The sequence below is a fragment of the Corylus avellana genome, chromosome 1 (assembly GCF_965113065.1).
Source record: "Corylus avellana chromosome 1, dhCorAvel1.hap1.2, whole genome shotgun sequence".
In the NCBI taxonomy this organism is placed as follows: Eukaryota; Viridiplantae; Streptophyta; class Magnoliopsida; order Fagales; family Betulaceae; genus Corylus; species Corylus avellana.
Window position 1 is genome coordinate 17,167,895 of NC_142490.1, and position 22,029 is coordinate 17,189,923.

Consider the following 22,029-nt stretch of genomic DNA (forward strand, 5'->3'; position numbering starts at 1 on the left):
GACCCTAAAATGTTGCTTTTGATTATATGTAAGTTTTGTTCAATAAGAAGCCTCAGAGTTGAGCGTCCTTCTGTTTTTCCTTCAAAACCTAGAGAGTATCTAGCGTTTTAGAGTAGATTTCCTAGATCCTTTGATATAATCAAGATCTAGAAATACCTATCCGTTCTTTATTGTTGTTATTCGCTACAGCGCACTAAGTCACACTACATCAGCTGGTACTAGAGCCCAAGTTACTTTTCATGAATGGGGATGGAAAATCGTTGTGCAGACATGAACAAAGTGCACGTGTGCACATAGATAGCATGTAAGGAGAAACCGGGGATTCGTTTGCGGCGCCCATGGGTGGTGTTTCGAATGGTTGTCGTCGCCAATGAAGGCCGCAATACGTGGTGGTGGAAGGCAAATTTATCGTCGATAATGAACATGTCAATCTTTTTGTGAGGTGCGGAGTGCAGAGGAAGTTTCCTACAGATCAAGCTCATGCTATTCTATGGGAAGCAGCCGTCAAGCTCGACATCCCAAAATTCCAAGGTTGCTTGCAACCCGAAGAGTTCCTTGATTGGGTGGTTATTGTTGAAGAGGTTCTTGACTTCAAAGGGGTACCCAATGAACGACGAGTCTCTTTAGTGGTAAACATATTCAGAGGAAGAGTTGCGGCGTGGTGGCGGCAACTAAAACAAACTAGGGTGCGGCAAGGTAAATTGAATATCAATAGTTGGGAGAAACTATTGAAACACATGCAAGTTGTTTTCTTACCCATAAGTTATACCATGTGCCAAAGTCACAGAATAGGAGATAATGGTCTATATTTGTGAAAGAAAAAATAGAAAAGTCCAACAAAAAGAAGGTGCCTAGGGAGGCGACATAGGTCAAGTATCAATCGGTGTCCCGATGCATTGGAGGAATGTGTCAACAATTTCAGACTACATGCACCATGGGAGGCAAGGTGGCCAAGCTTGTCATCGATCCAAAGAGTTGTGAGAATGTATTCTCGGAGGAAGCGGTTCGAAAATTGGGGCTTCAAATCAAGAGGCATCCTACTCCCTATTGGGTAGAAAGGCTCACAAGAGGAACTGAGGCAAATGTTTTTAAACGTTGTCTTGTGTCCTTTTCCATTGGAGCTAAATATCGGGATGATGTGTGGTGTGACGTGATCGCCATGGATACATGTCACCTATGTTGGGAAAGCTGTGGCATCATGAGCAGGCTGCAATTCACGATGAAACAAAGAATAGGTACTGCTTCATGGTTGGTAAAATCAAATTGATGTTGCTACCTAGCTAAGAGGCGGAGCCAAAACCTTCACAAGGGGGTGGTCAATCCTTTGTGCCAAAGTGAAAGTTGACGGGTACGGGAAGTAGCGTCAAGGGGGTGGTACCAGAACCAGTAAAGAAGGTGTTAGAGGAATTTGTCAACGTGTTCTTAGCAAAATTACCAAAATAGATGCCCCCGTTGCAAGGTGTTCAACCTCAACTTGCTTTGGTGCGAGGTTCTAACCTTCCTAATCATCCGCACTACAACAAGAGTCCTAAAGAGCATGACAGATTGAGGCGGTAAGTGGAAGAGATACATCTTCAAGAGTGTATTGCAATTTTTCATGAAGAAGAGCAACCGTTGGAAGAGGTAAATCTTTCAAAGAGGCGCTTTAAATTCTTTTGAAAACGTTTTTTAGTTTTGTAAGAAAATGGGTACAAGGCTTGTCATAGCATCTTTAAAACTTTATAACATTAGGAAGGCAGTAAGAACAAGATGAAAGTTATGGAAAAGGGCTTGAAGTTACCTTAGAAGATGGCCAACTCCTCCAATCTCCTCATTCCTTCATAAAATTACTCCTAACACTAAGTTTTTAGGGTTTCTTGAGTCCAGGGGAGACTGAAGATCGAATGGGAGCCATATATAGGGGTTTGGGGCGTGTCTTACATTGGAAAAGTGGAGAATAGGTTAAAAATGCTTTTCAGAGTTGGTAGTAAATGTTTGGTATTATGTGGCAAACGTTCGGGTACTATTACATGTTGAATAAAAGGTTTCAGGCGTATGTTCTGAGGTATTGCCCACTGGGTCAAAGACTAGTCAATGAACATTCGTGTGGTCCCTAGCGAACGTTTGGTCAGAAAGTGGGTTTTTCTTAGTTAGGCTTGGAAACTTCTAGAAGGTGGGTTATTCTTAAGGGGTTTAGGCCTTTTGGTTTAAAACTATGTTTTATGAAGTCATCAACTGTTTTGTCGTATTGAGTCATTAATCTATTAAGGCAAGGGTTTTTTTATAGGGGTATTACAAAGGATTACCTTGAAGATGGTAAAACTTCCCCCAAAACCTTCTTCTTCATCACTAGAAACTATCATCTCACTTTAGGGCTAGGGTTTTTAGTGTAAAGGCTGAGGGACGAAGGGGGGTATTTATAGGGGTGAGAAGGCATGCCTCCCTCATACAAAGGTGGAGGATGAGTTAAAAATGCTTTTCAGACTATCACTGAACGTTCGGTACTATTGGCGAACGTTCGGTGTACTATTACATAGTGGTTTTAGGGTTGTAGGTGGAACGTTCGATCAATACCCAATAAGTCAAACTTTGGTCAACAAACTTTCGCTTGTGGTCCCCTGCTGAACATTCGCACGAAGGACATGATAAAACATTTGGTGTGTTTCCCTATCGAACGTTTGGCCAAAGAGCTTGATTCGAGTTTTTAGGGCTAAATTCAAGTGAAGGCTTGGTTTAAGATTAAGGCACACCCTTGGGGTTTACAAAAAAGGGTTTTTTAGACTTAAGTGTAATGGTTGATTTTGGGATAAATAACTCTTGGAAACTTTGGCCATCACTCTCTCTCTCTCGTGCCACTCTAAACTAAAGATATCCCATTAGATCTCCGTAAGGGAGGGGGGAAGAGCATAACTAGTCTCACTACCAAAAAAAACCGGTTTTAGTGACGGTTTGGATTGTGTTGGTTTAAGAAACCGACACTATAATGTGTCGGTTTCTGTTCAACCGACACCAAATTAAAAATGGCATCGGTTGAACAGTAACTGGCACTAATAATAGTGTCGGTTACTGTTCAACCGACACCATTTTTAATTTGGTGTCGGTTGAGCAAAAACTGACACTAAAATTGGTGTTGGCTGGTTGTTCAACCGACACCAATTTCAAATTTTGAATTTTGAACACAGATTCAACCCTCCTTTATAATTTGAATCATTTTTTGGGTTTAAAAGTTTAACACACTATCAATATTCCATTTCACGTTTCTTCCTCTCTCTTTTTTTTTTTTTTTTTTTTTTTTAATTTTTCTAACTGGATCTACTGATGATCTTTTTTTTCTTGCATTTTTCTATAGGCGGCCATTCATTTGGTGGTTCCTCAACATTTTTCCCAAGCCAATGCAATCAAGAGGACACTAGATGTTAGTGAATTTAAGCCCATTCTAGAAGTGAAGTTTTGTGCCACCTCCTTGGAATCCATGGTTGATTTTGTGTGTGCCATTTTTGGATTGCAAGCCGCAAGAGCCAAAATCACACGAAGAAGAAGCCCAACAGAGAGATCGATGCCGGCCTCAACAGAGAGATCGAGAAAAGAGAGGAAGAAGAAGAAGAAAAAGAAGAAGAAGAAGGAGATCTGGATCTGATCGACATTAAAATGAAAATTAAATTAAAATTAAAAATAAAAATGAAATGTAAAAAATGAAAAAAGAAATCAATAAATAAGTGGAAATTTTTTTTTTTTTTTTTTATATATATATTACAATTTAATAAATTAGTGATGGTTTTTTTAAAACCATCACTAATTAAAAGGTGTCAGTTTTGCCTAAACCGACACCAGTTCCCATTTCCCTATGGTCCTACCCTTGTTTAGCTACCCTTTGGAACCGTCACTACAAAGCCGTTACTACTTTTGTAGTAATGGTTTTTAGCCCCAAACCATCACCAAAAAGCCATCACTAAACCTCTATTTTTTCTTTTTTTTGTAGTCTCTTCCCTAAGCCCTCTCTTACCATCTTCTTTGCATCTCAATTTCACCATTTTTTTTTTTTTTTTTGCTCATTTGTTTTGGTAGAACTCAGATCTACCACTCTTCCTTACACTACACTATTCAGACGACACTATTTACACATTGAAAGGTGTCGTTTGAACCATGTTACTGTTCAAAAGACACTATTTATGAGTCAGAAGGTGTCATTTGAATATCACATTGTTCAAATGACACTAAATAATTTTTGAAAATTTGGCACTCAAAATTTCTTTCTCTCATCCACACACACTTAAAATTATATTTTTTAATAGCCGAAAAAAATATCGAGAACGGGAGCCACCCCCAAAGGTGTCCGAGGGTGGCCACATGCCACCCCCATGGGCTGAGGGTGGGTCACAAGGACACTCCCAAATAGATCTGGGATCGCTCGTGGGCCACCCTTGAGGTGGGGGTGGCCTTTTGGTATAAATTATTATTTTTTTAGTTTTATAAAAGAGAAATGACGTTTGAACATGAAACGTCACTTTTTTTTAAGGTGATGCTTGAACAGTGACATCACCTTTGATGAGATATTGCTTGAACAAAAAAGCCTTCAATTAGAGACATTTTAACCATAAACGTCACTTTTCTAGAATCTCGACCCCGTGTTTTGTGATGTTTGACAAGCGTCACTAATTGGGTTTTTTTTTTTGGGTAGCGTCATATCCTCCACCCATGCATCCCACCACCTCTTTCATCACTTCCTCTTCCACTACTCAATCGTCAGTTTTCTTGCTGTTGCATGTGCTCCCACTCATCATTGGGTAGTGGGCACACATGCACCGTCATCTTCTTTTGTTGTTTTTTGGGCAAATCTCCACCTCCTCCAGCATTTCACAACCAGATTGTAGAAAAGGACAACAGAAAGATAATTGTAGAGAATAAATTTGTATTTCTGATGTGTTTTCAATTGTACAATGAAATGACCTATTTATAGTTGAATGGGGCCCTAAAAGAAAGGAAATACAATAATTACAAAATAATATAAAATCGGCATATTTACAATAATGAGGAAAGTAACTTGCAAGAAAACAATCTCTAGAAGGAAATTAACTTAGCAACCAAGCCAAGAGTAGGGACCAAGCAAAGAGAGGATTCATAATATTCTAACATCCCCCCTCAAATTCTAGGGGGCGAAGCCAACTTGAGTTTGGAGATAAGATCAGTGAGTCGTCCCGGTGGATGAGATTTGGTAAAGATGTCAGCCAATTGATTTGCAGAGGTGACGGAATGAAGATGTAAAATACCTTGTTAAAGATGATGGCGGATGAAATGATAATCAATCTCGATATGTTTTGTGCGCTCATGGAAAACATCATTATGAGCAATCTGTATGGCACTTCGATTGTCACAATAAATAGGAGAACTAGTGGACTGAGAAACACCCATGTCGGACAAAAGCTATTATAACCAGAGAAGTTCATATGTAGTGTCAGCAAGAGCACGATACTCAGCTTCTGTATTCGATCAAGCAACAACAGATTGTTTCTTACTGCGCCATGAAATTAGAGAAGTTCCAAGTAGGAAACAATATCCAGTGGTAGAGCGACGATCAGTAGGATCACCAGCCCAATCAGCATCAGAGTAGGTTCGGAGCTCAAGAGATGAATGAGAAGAGAAATGAATACCATGAAACATAATGCCCTTGACATAGCGCAAAATGCGAAGAACAACAGCATAATGAGTTGATCGAGATGCACTCATAAATTGACTCACCAAATGAACAGCATAGGCAATATCAGGCCGTGTAATAGTAAGATAAATGAGACTACTACTAGTTGCCTGTAGAGAGTAGCATCTGATCAAGGCTCACCATCTGCGGCTAGAAGTTTGACATTGGTCTCAAGGGGGCTGCTCGCTGTTTTACCGTCTGTTAGACCTGCTCGGGAAAGTAGATCAGATGCATATTTGGCTTGAGAGAGATAATAACCATCATTACTCGAGGTAACCTCAAGACCAAGGAAGTAGATGAGTGTCCCCAAGTCCTTCATTTTAAAATTTTGGCTAAGGAAGGATTGAAGAGCACGGATGCCTGAAATGTCATCACCAGTAATAATCATATCATCTACATAAAGAAGGATAAGGATAGTACCATTATCAGTAGTCCGAAGAAAGAGAGCTAAGTCATAAGAACTAGAAACAAAGCCTTGTTGAGCAACCACAGAACTGAACTTGGCAAACCAAGCACGAGGAGCCTGCTTGAGACCATAAAGTGCTCGACGGAGTCTGCAAAATTTGTGTGGCGAATGGTGATAGCCAGGTGGAGGGTGCATATAGACTTCTTGTGTAAGATCACCATTGAGGAATGCATTTTTAACATCCATCTAAAATAACTGCCAACAACGAACAACAGCAATTGCAAGTAAGGATCTAACAGAGGTCAGTCTAGCAACAGGAGCAAAAGTCTCCTCATAGTCAATACCATACTCCTGAGCAAATCCTTTCGCAACAAGATGAGCCTTATAGCATTCCACAGATCCATCTACACGAGTTTTAATTTTATAAACCCACTTACATCTCATTGCAAACTTCCCAGGGGGCAAATCCACCAACTCCCATGTATGGGTTTTAGAAAGGGCATCTAGTTCATCAGACATAGCTTTCTGCCAAAGAGGGTCAACACTAGCCTCACGATAAGAGTGAGGTTCGTGAAGAGTAGCAAGAACAGAAAAACAATGATAATCATGGAGATGAGCAGGTGGTGCTCTTACCCTATCGGAGCGACGAAGTTCATGAGAAGGCTCGGGAGTGTGTGATGCAGCAGGAGAATCCGTAGTCGAATCAAGCAAATTAGAAGCAGCTATAGAAGGTTCGTCCAATGAGCTTGAGTTTTTTGCAGATGATCCAGGAAATAAGACAATAAAGGGGTCAGTGAAGACAGGAGAATATGCGGAGGAGGAATGCGGAAAAGGCATTTGACTAGTGAACATTTTATGTTCCCAGAACTCCACATGGCGAGAGATCCTAAGTCGTCGGGCAATGGGGTCATAGCAGCGATAACCTTTTTGAGTGATGCCATAACCAAGGAAGCAACACAAGCGAGAGCGGGGTTCAAGTTTAGTACGCTCATGTGGAGGAAGAGTGACAAAACAAATACAACCAAAGACGCGAAGCAAAGAATAGTTAGGTGTGCTACTATACAAGCGCTCATAAAGAGTTTGGTTGTGAATAGTTGGGGAAGGCACACGATTAATCGTGTAAATAGCAGTGAAAGCAGCCTCACCCCAAAAGCGTTCAGGAAGTAAAGCAGAGATGAGAAGAGCTCTTACAGTGTCTAAGATATGACGATGTTTGCGTTCTACACGCCCATTTTGCTGAGAAGTATAAGGACAAGAACGATGAGAGAGGGTCCCATTTTGTTTTAAAAAATTTTAAAAAGATTTTTCATTATACTCCATAGCATTATCTGAACGAAAAATTTTGATGGTACGAGAAAATTAGGTTTGTACCATTTGATGAAAATTTTGATAAACTTGAGTGAGTTCAAAGCGATGCTGTAATAAATATATCCAAGTATAACGAGAATAATCATCAAGAAAAATAACAAAATAACGAGATCCCCCCTCAGTAGGAACAGGGGCAGGGCCCCAAATATCAGAATGAACCAAATCAAATGGTGCAGAAGATGAAGACTCACTTTTATTAAAAGATAAATATGTTTGTTTTCCAAGATGACAGGAAACACAATCAAAAGATTTTACATCTATGGATCCTATATGACCTTGAGATGCAAGAAGTTGGATACGTGGTAGAGAGGCATGACCCAAACATGCATGTTATAAGTTGGAAGAGGCAGTGAGTGTTGTGACAGCAGCTGCTAAGTTAGTAGGAGTTTGCAAGAATGAAAGCTCAAAAAGACGTCCAATCTTACAGCCGGTCCCAATTAGTTGACCTGCCTGTGGATCCTGCACATCAACACCCCTGTTAGAAAATGTCAACTCCAAACCTAGTTCACAAAGTTGGCCAACTGAAAGAAGATTTAATGACAATTGAGGAACAAGATATGTGTTATCAATAGACAAATTAGGTGAAGAAATAGATCCACTATGACTAACAGGTAACCTAGAACCATCAGCAGTATAAATGACAGGATTGGGAGAAAGGCAAACTTTTGAGAAAATAAAGTGGGGTCAGGGGTCATATGATTACAGCAAGCAGAGTCGATGAACCATGAATTTTTACCTGATGTGACGGACAAGGTAGTAGAGGAACGAGATAGAACCTGATGACTTAATGCCTCAATGTCAAATGCAGTGAGAGCAGAGGATTGAGATGGGTTCTTAGTGTAAAATGCAGGGGCAGAGGAACCAGAAGAAACAACTACGGCCGTTTGTTGGAAAGGAGCTCATGACTGACGTTTGTTTTGGAGGTTGTAGCAATTAGCAATAGAGTGACCAGGCTGCTTGCAATAGTTGCAAATTATCTTCATGGAGGAAGATTGTGGTGTGGATCGTCTAGGAGGAAATTTAGGAACACTCGGAGGTGTAGCAGCAACAACCATATCTGGAGATTGCAAGTGCATAGTGGACCTTCGAGTCTCTTCAGAAATAAGTTCTGTTACAGCAGCTTCCAATGTGGGAAGAGGATTGCGGTGTAAGAGAGAAGCCCAAGTGGGTTCAAAATCCGCACGAAGAGCCATCATGAAATGCATAAATTTCCGAAGATCTCGATACTTTGCAAATATTTCCACACCTTCAGGATGCTTCAGTTGAGGATTTGCAGCGGATAATTGCTCCCAAAGACTGTTAGTTTGAGAATAAAAATCAACAATAGACTGACCTGCCTCCTGATGTGTCTAATAGAGTTTAGTTTCAATCTAAAACTCTAGGGAGGCATCATAAGTACAATTGTATCGTTTTGCCAAAAACTCTCAGGCAGCCTTTGCATTCCCAAGCTTGGGGAGCAAACTGTGGATGGAAGGAACTGAAGTATTGATAAACCAATAAATAATTCTATAATTTACATTATCCCAATCTTCAAATCGAGTGGCAAATTTGTCGGCTGACTCACCGTCTTTTTGTGTGGGTGCAATAGTTTCTCCACAAACATAACGCCATAATCTCATCCTTCTAAAAAAAACTTCCATATTTTGAGCCCGCAACATATAATTGGAACCATCTAAAATATTGTCAATGCGACGGACAATATTATCAAGATTGGTAGACTTTTTTTTTTTTGGAAAATAGAAAATATTAAATAAATAAACCTGAGGGCAGTAATCCGGTGTGGTGGAGGTGCAGGTACAACCTCAGGGAGTGATCTGGCGTGGCGCACGCACAGCAGCTATGGTGCACCCGCGAGCAATGATCCAGTGCGACGCGGTACACAGCAGCAACTATAGACCTGCGGGCATGGATCCAGTGTGACGCGTGACTATGAGGCAGAGTGGATCTAGCGCGTGCAGCGCGTGGAGAGAGTGGGAGTGTGTGGCGCGTGAATCTCACGCGCAGAGAGAATATCCGGCGCGTGGTTGCGCGTGCAGGGCGGTGGAGGCGCGTGATGGCTTCGTTTCTTCACAGACTTTATGATTTTGCACAATACGACCTCTAAAATTTCCGTCACGTACAAAAACAACTGCAACAAGCATTTGGTGTGTTGTTGAAACAAAAAGACACACCAAAAAGAATGCTCAAACGGAAAAAGAAAATTGTATGGACGGGGAAGAGAGGCTTAAAAGAGGCACCAAGAAAAAGGTGGCTCTGATACCATGTAAAAAAGGACAACAGAAAGATAATTGTAGAGAAGAAATTTGTATTTCTGATGTGTTTTCAATTGTACAATGAAATGACCTATTTATAGTTGAATGAGGTCCTAAAAGAAAGGAAATACAACAATTACAAAATAATATAAAATCGGCATATTTACAATAATGAGGAAAGTAACTTGCAAGAAAACAATCTCTAGAAGGAAATTAACTTAGCAACCAAGTCAAGAGTAAGGACCAAGCAAAGAGAGGATTCATAATATTCTAACACGGATCACCACTCATGTCTCATGGTGTTTTCCTATGATGTTTGGAGGCTCCAAGAAGCAAAGTTGGGCCTTTCTATACACTGGTGTGTTTTTGTCTTCTAGATCATGCGGTGGGGGGGGGGGGGGTGGGGGGTGGGTCTTTTTACTGTAGGGTTTCAAAAAGGATCGAAGGGCCTTCCGAGATTTGTCTCTCTTCAAACCTCTTGACCGTGCTGAGCTGGGATATTTTTTGATATTCTCAGCTAATTTCGAATCGGATTTGGATCCAAAACAAAAATGTGTGCTTTTAGCTGCATTCACAATTCCACCTATTGGCCTATATCTATTGTTGTCTGAATTTTCGTGCATTTTTAATTTTTTACTATTTCAGTTCATCTCTTGTGTTCTGAGTTGTACGTTTATCTTTCTAATTGTAGCCTCTACAATCAGTCGTACGTTTATATATATATATATATATTTATATAAGTGTGGGAATCTAGCTGGCAACCTACAAAATATATATATATAAGTGTGAGAATCTAGCTAGCATCCGACAATGATCCGCAAGACAACAAAGGAGGCAGCTGACAAAAGAGACCACTTCAGTACTAGTGGAAGACTTAAAAACGTTTCCGCCATACAACGACGTCCATTTAGAACTTGACTAACTTTTAAGTCTTTTATTTATGTTTCTCACTACATAATGGTGAAGATTGTTTTATAAATCTGGTGGACATTGTAGCCAGCAAGGTGTAGTATCAAAAACTCCGTTTCTTTTGACTGCCCAGCAGACTCTGAAGCATAATTGCAACGGCCCTAGAATTCTGAAAGTAAGTGTTGTCAACTTCCTACAATATATATCTTCTTCATAATCGTTGTTGCATAATGTCAAAGGCAAGTGCTCTTACTCATGAGCTTTGTATCTATGGGCCTTTTTTTTTTTTTCTTTTTTTCTTTTTTTTTTTTTCAATTAAAAAAAAAGAAGCAATTTGGGATTTTTTTTTATTTATTTTTTTTCAATTCATAAAACATAAGCTTTGTATTTTTGTCATGGTGGTTCCTATACACTAATTTACTGCTTCACAAATTTCATTAAGAAAACTTTATGAAAAAAAAAAATTGATAATTTGTGTGAGGGATGGCTTAGTGCAGTGCCAGTGTCCAGCTAAATGAAGGGAATAAAACATAATCACCAAATTTTCTCCAAAACCATAATCATAAATCCCAATCCCATAATCCTCTCCTCAATTACAATCCGATAATCCTCTCGAAAATATGTATCAATTATGATACATATTTTCTTAAGATCTTTTGTATTAAGTTTGATGTTGTAATTTATCTATAAATAATGGAATATTCGATACACCCCATGTAGGTTTTCAGCCTTTCTCTTTTTTTTGTTTTTTTCTTACATAGTATCAGAGCTTGAAAGACCAACGTGGCCTCTCTGTTTTATACACACTGCATCTCTGTAACCTTTCATCAAACACTTGAGACCTTCATTCCTTCTCTTCTGCACAAAGACACATTCTGCCTGTGGTCCGGCTTGTGTGCTGTAGTAAAATATTTAATGGCCCAGATGGTGTAAAAATATTTAACAGCGCAGATGTAACTAGAGAAATTTTTTTATTTTTTTATTTTTATTTATTATTATTATTATTTTTTAACCCAAAGCGTTGTGCTCTATACTGGAATTAGACAGACAGACAGATTCACGCTCTAGAGAAAGTCTGGTAGCCTCCGGGGTCTGGTGGATCTAAACCCCATGAGAAATCGTTGGTGGGAGAAAATTGAAATAAAAGTATAGATCATCCTCTAAATTGTGTAATATGTACGAATTCTTTCTTAAAGAGCTTGATCAACGAGGTGAATTCATGATACCTTTCTGTTTTGTACACAAAAACAAGGACAGACTCTTAAGAGAATACTTGAGGGTATAGATCCGTCGTATTACTCATCTCCACCGTCCCTACCGCCGGTCTTCACCAGTTGGATAGCCTCCTCTCATTCACTCTCCATTCCCTATCGCTTTTTGGGCTTGTCTAAGATTTAAAGTGAAGTTAAACCTAACAAAGTTCGCTTTGGTTACATCTGGACTGTTAAATATTTTACAGCATCTGGGCCGTTAAATATTTTACCAGCATGTGTGCTACAGCACACAAGCTGGACCGTCTGTCTCAACCAAATCAACCTTCTCTCCAAAATACGGTCAACCCAACAAAAATTCAAATGTCCTCTGTTTCTGCTTCGTCTTCTTCTACTTCCACTACCCTTCCCATCTCATTTAATATTTCACACCTCTTCAACAACCCTATGGATCGCAGCATCTATTTAGGTTGGAAATCACAGTTTGAAGACATCCTTGAGGACGTTGTTTCTATGGGCTGCACTCCTCCTCCATCTAAAGACAAGCTTCCCAATGGAATTCCCAAACCAGAATACTCTAAAGACAAGCTTCCCAATGGAATTCCCAAACCAGAATACTCTAAAGACAAGCTTGTTCTCAGTAGGATCAAAGTCACAGTCTCTCCCTCGATCCAAACGCTGCTAATCTCATTAACCATATAGAAGACAACAGCTCCATAATTTACCCCTCAACAGCAGCCCAACTCCCATGATTCAAGCTACTTCCATGATTGAATGCTCACCCATTCACAGAAAACAAGTCTCCATGTTTTCTTTGAACAGTCGCACGTCTTCCAGCTTTTGTGGATCCTTTCCTGCTTCGCACAGCAGCAACTCAGTTGCCTCTCCATAGACTCCATTCAGTAACAATTACAGCTATGCACAGCCGTGTTCTATGACAGCCCAAGATAGAAGTCCTGTCAATTCCACATGTAACTTTCTTGAAGTGTTTCTCTGCCTAGGTAATTCTCGCGAATCTCTTGTATAGAGATTATTCTAGCTCTTGTGGTTATAAATATAAGAACCACTATGCTCTAGGAAATGTAACCAAAACAGAGATGATCTAAACCTTTACCTGTTATCGGAGAAAATTGGGTGACGCCTTTATTCTAAACTTGGTTTTCCCTTCTTTTGGTGGCAGCACCGTCAGTGTGGGCTTAGCCCACAGCCCACACTGGCAGTGCCTTGAGGAAGCTCTACAAGAGCGGTTATTATCGAAAAATAATAATAATAATAATCATCATCATTTATCTTGCTTACCGTTGATTTATCTTCCTCCAGATCCCTTGCCTTTGTTTTTCTTCCTCGCCTCTCTTTGATTCCCTTTGTTCTTAAATAAAAAGCTCTCTCTGATGGTGGAGGTGTCGCCCGGACATTCATAAACCAGGGAAGAAACTCTCGCTCAAACAAGTCGCTGTATGTACCTTTGGCCGACATCAGGCAGTAGTCCCAGCAGTTATCAAACAGAAGGGGTGGAGCAAAAGTAACCATTTTTTCTTTAATTTTTGCAATATCTCACGTAAGGGTGTCAATCCGGTCCGGTTTCTCAGTTTTTGGCCAAAACCGAGAACCAGAACCGGGTTCTCGGTTTTGAGAAACCAGAACTGGAACCGGGACCCCGGTCCCGGTTCCGGTTTTACCCGGTCCGGTAACCCCTTTTTTTAAAAAAAAAATTGGTTTTTGGGCTTATTTTAGGTATTGGGCTTTTTGGCTTATTTTAGGTATTGGGATTAAAATAAAGCCTTTTTTTTTTTTTTTTTTTTCATAAGTCGGCCCATTTTTAAAAAAATTTATTAGTCTTTTTGTCTAAATTAAAGGGACTTTGTTGTGATTGTTCCAAATAATTAAAAAATAAACCTAAAAAAGTCCAAAAATCCTAAAAAATCAATGTTTTTGCCTATTTGGGCCTTAGAAATAAAAAATTTAATTTTTTAAAATACCCTAAACCTAAACCTAAGTGTGTGTATATATATATATATATATATATATATATATATATATATATTATTAAATAAAATGGAAACTGGGTACCGGAATCGGGGTACCTGGTTTTTGGATTTTTTCAAACTGGAGCCAAAACTGGGACCCCGATTTCTTGGTTTCCGATTTTCTAGTAATTTTTGACATCCCTAATCTCATGTATGAGTCAGAGCCCATGTGAAGAGGGATTCCTTTTGCTGGATACTCTTCCTCCTCCCACGTGAAAAAGTTATGCTCTCTCTCTAATTAAGCATATCTAACTAAACATATCTAAAGCCTAAAGGTGTTGGTATGTCACTTTTTTCCACAAATATAAATATTTTTGTTGTTATAGATATCTCTCTAATTAAAACACCAAGCTCTTGGGCCTTCATTTTGCAGGTCTTTGATATTTTAATACAAGTATACAACCATGATAAATTATCATTACCCATAAACTTAAATGATTTCCAAATGAATAACTTATTTATGTTAATAGCTGCTCGTGGTCATCTACTCATTTATATAAATATTCTATACACGTACACAGTACCATATTAATTATGTATTGATCATATGTTTTCTATCTGTTTTATTTCTTACAAAAGAAGAACTTAAAAGTCCAAGAGGGCGCTTTCAAGTAAAGAACCTCAAGAAAGAAGACCAGCAGTACTCAAAGGTGACAATTGCAAGGAGTGAGACATGAGTAGTCCTCAAAGGGTTTCTAGTCCTAGTGGACAAAATATCCATCAAGTTGTAAACGCACCTGATGCGAGTGAGTGCTCTCTCATTCTTTGTTGTCAATATCTTAGTCTTAGGGACAAGTGTTATGAATTTCTTTGTTTTATGGTATGCATTCCATTCCATCTGGCAAACACTGCAGTGTGAATTTTGCTAAAATGTTCTGTAAGCATTTTTAATCTTACTAATTTTTTTATTAAGAGATAAGTATCAAGATGATGTGAAGCTTATTCATTGATAGCCATAGCATTTTTCTTTATTAATTGTTTTAATCATTTTCAATGAATAAACTCCACATTATCTTAGTATATATCTCTTAGTAAAAGATTTAGGCCCCGTTTGGTTTGCAGAATAGGTATTCCATTAGGAAAAGGAATAGGTATTACTCGGAATAGAAGAGGTTGGAATTGAATAATTATTCCAATTTTTTAATTAGTTTGGTAATAATACATATGGTCTAATTGAAATTGAATCAAAATTACTAAAAACCCCACATTATTTTATTTTATTTTTTCAATTCATACTAGAAAAAAATAATAATTTAAAAAACCTAAAAAATAGGGGGGTGGTCGGCCACCCACAGAATTGGCTGGGGGTAGTCGCACCACCCCCGCCTCTTTTGTGGGGGTGGCTGGCCACCCCCTTTAATTTCCATGTATATATAATATATATTAAGTTTAAAATAAAATAAAAAAATTATAAGGGGTTTTTTTTGAAAAATCTATTCCATTCTATAAGGAATAACTATTCTTCTAATTTTTTAGAGGAATAGTTAATCCTATATGTATGTGATTAGTCATTTCCATGTGAATAACTATTCTCAAGAATAAACTGATACCAAACAAAAGAATGGCTATTCCTATAGAATAGTCATTCAATTCTAAGGGTTTATTCTGCAAATCAAACGGGTTCTTAGTACTCCTAGGTTATTATTATTATTATTATTATTAATTTTTTTTATACATAGGCCAAGAGAAACCGCCAAAAAAAAAACAAGAAAAAAAAAAAAAAAAAAGAAAGAATGACGCACACACAAAAGAAGAAGAAACATGGAGAAAAAAAGAAGAAGAAACATTTCATTTTCCGCCTTATAATTAGATATTTTTATCTTCTAGTATCTAAATGGTATGATCAATCACCAAAATAGTATAGTTCATATACCTCTACTGCTTCAAAATTTTCAGGGACAATAAGATTTCAATACCTTAACACTTCCGTTCCCCTCTATCAAGCTGCCCTAAAAGGCGATTGGCAAGTTGCTAAGACACTAGTTGAGAAATATCCAGATGTCTTTGGTCGTCCCATAACAGAAGGGAATGAGATAGCTCTTCACATTGCAGTGGCAGCAGAACGTGACACTTTTGTGAAAGAACTAGTCAAATGTATGACTCCGGACGAAATAGCATTACCAAATAAAGCTGGAAACACAGCCCTTTGCTTTGCTGCTTTATCAGGAATCGTGTTAATTGCAAAGGAGATGGTGGAAGTGAACAAGAAACTGCCATTAGTCCGTGGTAGCCTTGGAAAGACACCACTTTACATGGCAGCATTGAACGGACATAGAAACATGGTGTTGTATCTATACGACGTGACTCCTTTTGATGACTTGACTGCTGATGATCGCATTGATATCCTTGTCGCCACTATTTCTATTGATATGTATGGTATGTCCTACTTCTCACCAATTGGGAGTTTGAGCCAATTAGTTTATAATTTAATCTATTTATTGAAATTTCAATTGGACACGAAACGCATATATATCGTTCATCATTTTACGTCCTATATACTTTGACAGTGAGTGTTAGGAAGTTAGACAACTTGGATAGAGTGGTTTCTACTTTCTAGTGCAATATTATTACTGACCTCAATTTATTTATTTTTTTATTTTTTGAATTGACAGATGTAGCATTGAAAATTCTGAAAAAGGATCTTACATTAGCAACCATGGAGGATAGGTTCAAGGAGATAGCGTTGCAAGAGTTGGCCAGAAAACCTTTTGCACTCGGCGACGACAGAAGTCAGCTTTCTCTATGGGAAAGATGCTCAAACTCTTGTTAGTTTGCCTCCAGCACAAACTGTCATCACTTGCTCATATATATATATATATATATATATAACATTCCCAACTAGTTATTTTCATAATTATTACATGCACTAATCGCATCGTGACAATTTTACTCAAATCCACTTAAATGAGAAAGTAGTCTTACTTAATCACATCAGACCTTAGGTGATAGATATTTATTTCCTAAGCTATGGGAAACTCTAATGAAATAAATCATTTTACATTTGATATGTCTCGATCTATTATAATATTAATTTTGTAACTCTTTCCTATATACACATAAAGTGCATTGTAAGTAACGTTTTTTTAAAAAAACATACATACCTATATATATTTCTGTTACTCAAACCTATATCAGCATGAAATGCTAGATCATTAGCATTAAGAATGGAGCTTGTGGCATTTGATATGCATCAAAACGTATTCGGGACCAACAAGTTCACAGCAAAATCTTTGTTTTTCTTTTTCTTTTATAACTTTAAGGGAAATGATGTCACCACCCTCATGCTTTTATAATTTTTGATAAATTTGTAATCTAACAAATTACAAATTTGAGACAAGCGACTCATTTCTCACTGGGCCTCTGTGACCAAAACTCCTCATGGAGGGTAAAGCATACATGTCCACTCAAGGTTGAGGTGGACGTCAACTCTTTTTCTAAATGTTTTTTGAAATTTTTTTAAAAAAGGACATAATTATAGCTTTATATATAGACGTGAAAGTTAGCGAAGGTCTCGATTTACAAATGCTGGTAACACGCGCGTCTTCAATTTATCAACTTGAAGAGTGATCAGCATGTGAAAAAGTACAAACGAATGGTGACATAATTTCCTCAAGTTTAAATATATATAATGTCTTTCTTGGAATTTTGGTAAAATAATCACTTAGCTAGGTCCTCATCTTTATTAACTATAAAATTGAAATAACTTTCTTACCAAATGATATTTCAACAGGGTTTTTTTTTTTTTTCAGGGTTCAAAGGGATATCTAACAAAGCTTTGATGCAAACGTTAGCTCACGATGAATTGGTTAAACTTCTTTGGAGTGAGGTTCTAGTATTGCCAAACGACCAGTTCTCAGACCTACTTGTCAAGCATTCAACTTTACTTTTTGAAGCTGCAGAATTAGGGAATGTTGATTATCTAATTATACTTATACGTGCTTATCCTGATCTCATATGGAAAGTAGATGAGAAAAACCGAAGTATATTTCATGTTGCTGTTAAACTTCGGCAAGAAAATGTGTTCAATCTAATATATGAGATAGGTGCTATCAAGGGTATCATTGCACAATATACTGACACAGGCGATAACAACATGCTTCACTTAGCTGGGCGATTGGCTCCTTTAGAGCGACTAAATATCATATCAGGAGCAGCCCTTCAAATGCAACGGGAGTTATTGTGGTTTAAGGTGGGTGTAATTATATGATTTAAATTTATTTTTCTTTTGATTGCACTTTCACTTGTCAATGATTTATGTCTCGATCATTGTAGGAGATAGAAAAGATTGTGCCTCCTTCATACAAAAAGCTGTTGAATAAAGATAGAAGAGGTAAACCTGCAGATACACCTTGGCAATTATTCATAAAGGAACATGAAAAGTTAAAAGAACAAGGTGAAAAATGGATGAAAGACACTGCAAACTATTGCATGCTTGTGGCGGCATTGATTGCCACAGTGGTCTTTGCTGCAGCTTTTACTGTGCCAGGTGGCAACAACCAAGAAATAGGATCACCTATTTTTTTGAAAAGTAAGTGGTTTTTGGTGTTCTTTATATCAGATGCAATTGCACTGGTCTCCTCTTCGACTTCGATACTAATATTTTTGTCAATTCTCACTTCACGTTATGCGGAAGAGGATTTCCTTGAGTTATTACCAGCAAGGTTATTGTTTGGACTTACAACACTCTTCATCTCTATAGCAAGCATGGTTGTAGCTTTTAGTGCAACATGTTTTTTGGTTTATTACAGCGAAACGGCATGGCTTCCAATTGTTATAATTGTTTCAGCTGGTGTCCCGGTTACTTTATTTGTTAAGCTACATTATCAACTTTGGGTTGATATTATCCGCTCAACATATTGGTCTAGGTTTCTTTTTCAGCCAAATAAGCGTAAGCTATTTTAGCAGAATATGTTGGTTCAGCAAGTGATCTGCAGGAAATCTGAAATTGAAGTCAAGCAAAGAGGAAGACGTTAAGAGGGAGTCAAGAGGTTTTAAACAAGGAAGGTTGAAGAAAGAATTGAGCAAAGGAAGACTTTGAATTGATGTTTTTATGAATCATTTCCATGCATCAAGACTTCAACTTGTTCTGTATTGATTAGAACTACTATCATTTATATTTTTATTTTGCATTATACTTTCCTATCTAAACTCACAATGAGCTGATAGGTAAGACTGTCTTCAAAGTGGATTTATCTTTATCTTCTGTTGTGTTCCTTTGCATGTCCTTTCATCACTTCCAATTATCAATTGATTCCTACTATATATCCCTGCCTTTTAATATTAACGCATACAAAAGAAAATAAAGGTGTAAGAAAATTCAATAATTAAATCACAGAGAATTGAATATCTTTCGAGGAGATTGTCTACATCTATGAGGCATCAAGAATTACACTTCTAATATTTCACTAGTATGAAAGAAAAATGATCGTTTGTAAAATGGTTCATTTGGGGTACTCCTTAAAATTAGTTCTTGCATACAATAGAACTGTGGATTTATTGAGATAAACTCAATTTACACAGAGGTAAAATTATATGAAACTAGAATTCATAACCCAAGAAAGAGACAATTGCTTAATGTCCACAAGGTTTCATTACTTAACACGCTCTAATGAAATCTTGATGCAGATTACGTAGCCATCAGTTTGTTTTATTTTCTAAACCGATTTTATATTGTTATTTGATTAGGGTTTAGGTTTTAAGAGTTTTATTTCGTTATTTTATTAGGTTTAGGGTTTTGGGGGTATTTATATCATATTTTATTAAGTTTAGGGTTTTTTGCTATAAATATATGCTTATAGCCTCCAGAGAAAGACAGTTGTTGAATATTATTGATTTTGATTAATGAAAATACTCAGAGTTGAGTTTATTCATCTTTTCCTTTACACTTTAGAGAGTATCTATTGTTTTTAGAAGAATTCTCATATCATTGATAGACTCGAAATCTAGAATTAATTATCCGCTGCTTTATTGTTGTTCTTCGCTACAACCCACAAAGTCATGCTGTATCAGTTGGTATCAGATCTCAGTTACTTTCCATGAATAGGGAGGAGGGAGTATTTTGCAGACATGAACAAGGTGCACGTTCGCATGGAAACAGCATGTAAGGAGCAACCAGCAATTCGCTTGCGACACATGAGTAGTGAGCCGAACGGTTGTCGTCGCCAACCAAGATCGCGATTCACGGAGATGGAAGGCAAATCTATCGCTGAACATTGGCAACACACGAAGGATCAATTTAGGGCTATGAGGGATCAAATTGAAGACCTTACTACCCAATTATCCAACTTGTGTGGTCAACATGGGAACGGATCTAGAAACCCATTTGCGGAGCGCCAAACGCACGGACATCAGCACCTTGCGCAAGCTCATGCCAATCGGCGGGTAAATAGATTCGAACTCAAAATTTTGAAATTTGATGGGGATCTAGAACTCGACAAATTTTTGGATTGGGTGTTGGCCGTTGAAGAGGTTTTTGAATTCAACGGGGTGCCCGATGAACAACAAGTCTCTTTGGTGGTACATACATTCTGGAGAAGAGTTGGTGTATGGTGGCAACAACTGAAGAAAACTAGGAAGCGGGAAGGCAAATTGAAGATCGATAGTTGGGATAAACTATTGAAATATATTAAGTCGCTTTCTTACCGCATAGTTATACTATGGGTCAAAAGTCACAAAATTGGAGAAAATGGTCTATGGCTGTGACAAAAAAAATAGAAAGTTCCTACAAAAAAGAGGTATGTAGGGAAACATGGAGTGAGGCGAAGAGTCCACGACAGGCCAATTGGACCCCTACTTGCCAACCACAAATCCATAAACTGAATCCATATTCTGTGGAGGAGGAAAAAGAATCTATGGGTGAAGAGTTTCAAGAATCTATATTCATTGATGAAGAGTTTAGACATGAAGATGTTATAGATCCTTCGCAAGGATTTGTGGATTGGGATTCCCCACCAACCTATAATGACAATGTCAATGAGGAAGAACTGATTGAAGGATCAGTGGCATCCGACCCACGCTTGGCCGCCTCTACCCCGATGAAGATGACCAAGAGGGAGAGTACAAGGAAGATGATTTTTCTCCTATATTTGGCGGCCTCTACCCCTATGAAGATGACCAAGAGGGAGAGTACAAAGAAGATGGTCTTTCTCCTATATTTGGCGGCCTCTATCCCGAAGATGATCAATTGGAAGAGGAAGAGCCCATAGGTGACATCGACAATTATGAAGAGGTTGATGAAGACTTTTCAGGTGAAGTGTCTAATTATAATGATGAAGGGGTTGATTATACTGAAAGGGAGAAGGAACGAGAGAAGAACGGCAAATCTGAAGTATTGCCAAGTGGTGTGTGGTGCTTTCATGATAACCATTAAGGTATTTCGATGATGAGAAGCATTACAATTATTTTGAGGTGTTGCCTTGCCTTAATCTTGAGGAAGGGAGAGTGAAACGAGTTGATAGGGCATCCGAAGGACCGTGGAAAGAACCGACCGAATTCGAAGACAAATTCTCTCCAACAAGGGGAGAATGATGCAGATTACGTAGCCGTCAGTTTGTTTTATTTTCTAAACCGACTTTATGCTGTTATTTTATTAGGGTTAGGGTTTTAAGAGTCTTTATTTTATTATTTTATTAGGTTTAGGGTTTTGGGGGTATTTATGTCAAGGTTTAAGGTTTTTGGCTATAAATACATGCTTATAGACTCCAGAGAAAGACAATTATTGATTATTATTGATTTTGATTAATGAGAATATTCAGAGTTGAGTTTATTCCTCTTTTCCTTTAAACTTTAGAGAGTATCTATTGCTTTTAGAAGAATTCTTAGATCATTGATAGACTCAAGATCTAGAATTAGTTATCCACTACTTTATTGTTGTTTTTCGTTGCAACACACTAAGTCACGCTACATCACATCCCAACTAAAAGTTCATCCCAATAGTCCAAATAACTTGCTAATATGTAAAATACCGAGGTGTTTCACACAGGAAAAAGTAACTTTATAAGTTTATGACTTAAGAAACTTAAGCTTTTGTGACAATACAACTGGAAATTTGGAAAAGATGAGCTCCATTTGGAAAGGCTATGTGCTGCAATGTTATTTATTTAATTATAAGAATGTCTTAATTCACACAATATAAAATATATATCATACACTGATTTGATAAACCATAATAGTTCGAAACTCCTAA

At 37.9% G+C, this 22,029-nt stretch overlaps 2 protein-coding genes across 3 annotated transcripts; both read left to right on the forward strand.

Moving 5' to 3' along the window:
• The first annotated feature begins 14,517 nt into the window (after positions 1-14,517).
• LOC148588011 (uncharacterized) lies at positions 14,518-16,614 on the forward strand. The gene is made up of 3 exons (XM_088513805.1): positions 14,518-14,590; positions 15,741-16,220; positions 16,457-16,614. The coding sequence occupies exons 1-3, from the start codon at positions 14,518-14,520 to the stop codon at positions 16,612-16,614; spliced, it is 711 nt and encodes a 236-aa protein (XP_088369931.1).
• On the forward strand, positions 15,761-18,746 carry LOC132169283 (uncharacterized). Of its 2 annotated transcripts, none has more exons than XM_088517660.1 (4): positions 15,761-16,220; positions 16,457-16,633; positions 17,603-18,033; positions 18,117-18,746. In XM_088517660.1, the coding sequence occupies exons 3-4, from the start codon at positions 17,623-17,625 to the stop codon at positions 18,744-18,746; spliced, it is 1,041 nt and encodes a 346-aa protein (XP_088373786.1). In that variant the 5' UTR covers positions 15,761-16,220; positions 16,457-16,633; positions 17,603-17,622. The 2 variants fall into 2 exon arrangements, with proteins under 2 accessions (XP_088373786.1, XP_088373789.1); XM_088517663.1 differs by having other exon boundaries at positions 15,866-16,220; positions 16,457-16,624.
• The last annotated feature ends 3,283 nt before the right edge of the window (positions 18,747-22,029 follow it).

Coding starts and splice junctions, on each gene's coding strand:
- LOC148588011 (XM_088513805.1), top strand. CDS start 14,518: ATGAGTAGTCCTCAAAGGGTTTCTAGTCCTAGTGGACAAAATATCCAT. Junction 14,591..15,740: donor TGTAAACGCACCTGATGCGA/GTGAGTGCTCTC, acceptor CAAAATTTTCAG/GGACAATAAGATTTCAATAC. Junction 16,221..16,456: donor TATTTCTATTGATATGTATG/GTATGTCCTACT, acceptor TTGAATTGACAG/ATGTAGCATTGAAAATTCTG.
- LOC132169283 (XM_088517660.1), top strand. CDS start 17,623: ATGCAAACGTTAGCTCACGATGAATTGGTTAAACTTCTTTGGAGTGAG. Junction 18,034..18,116: donor GGGAGTTATTGTGGTTTAAG/GTGGGTGTAATT, acceptor CGATCATTGTAG/GAGATAGAAAAGATTGTGCC.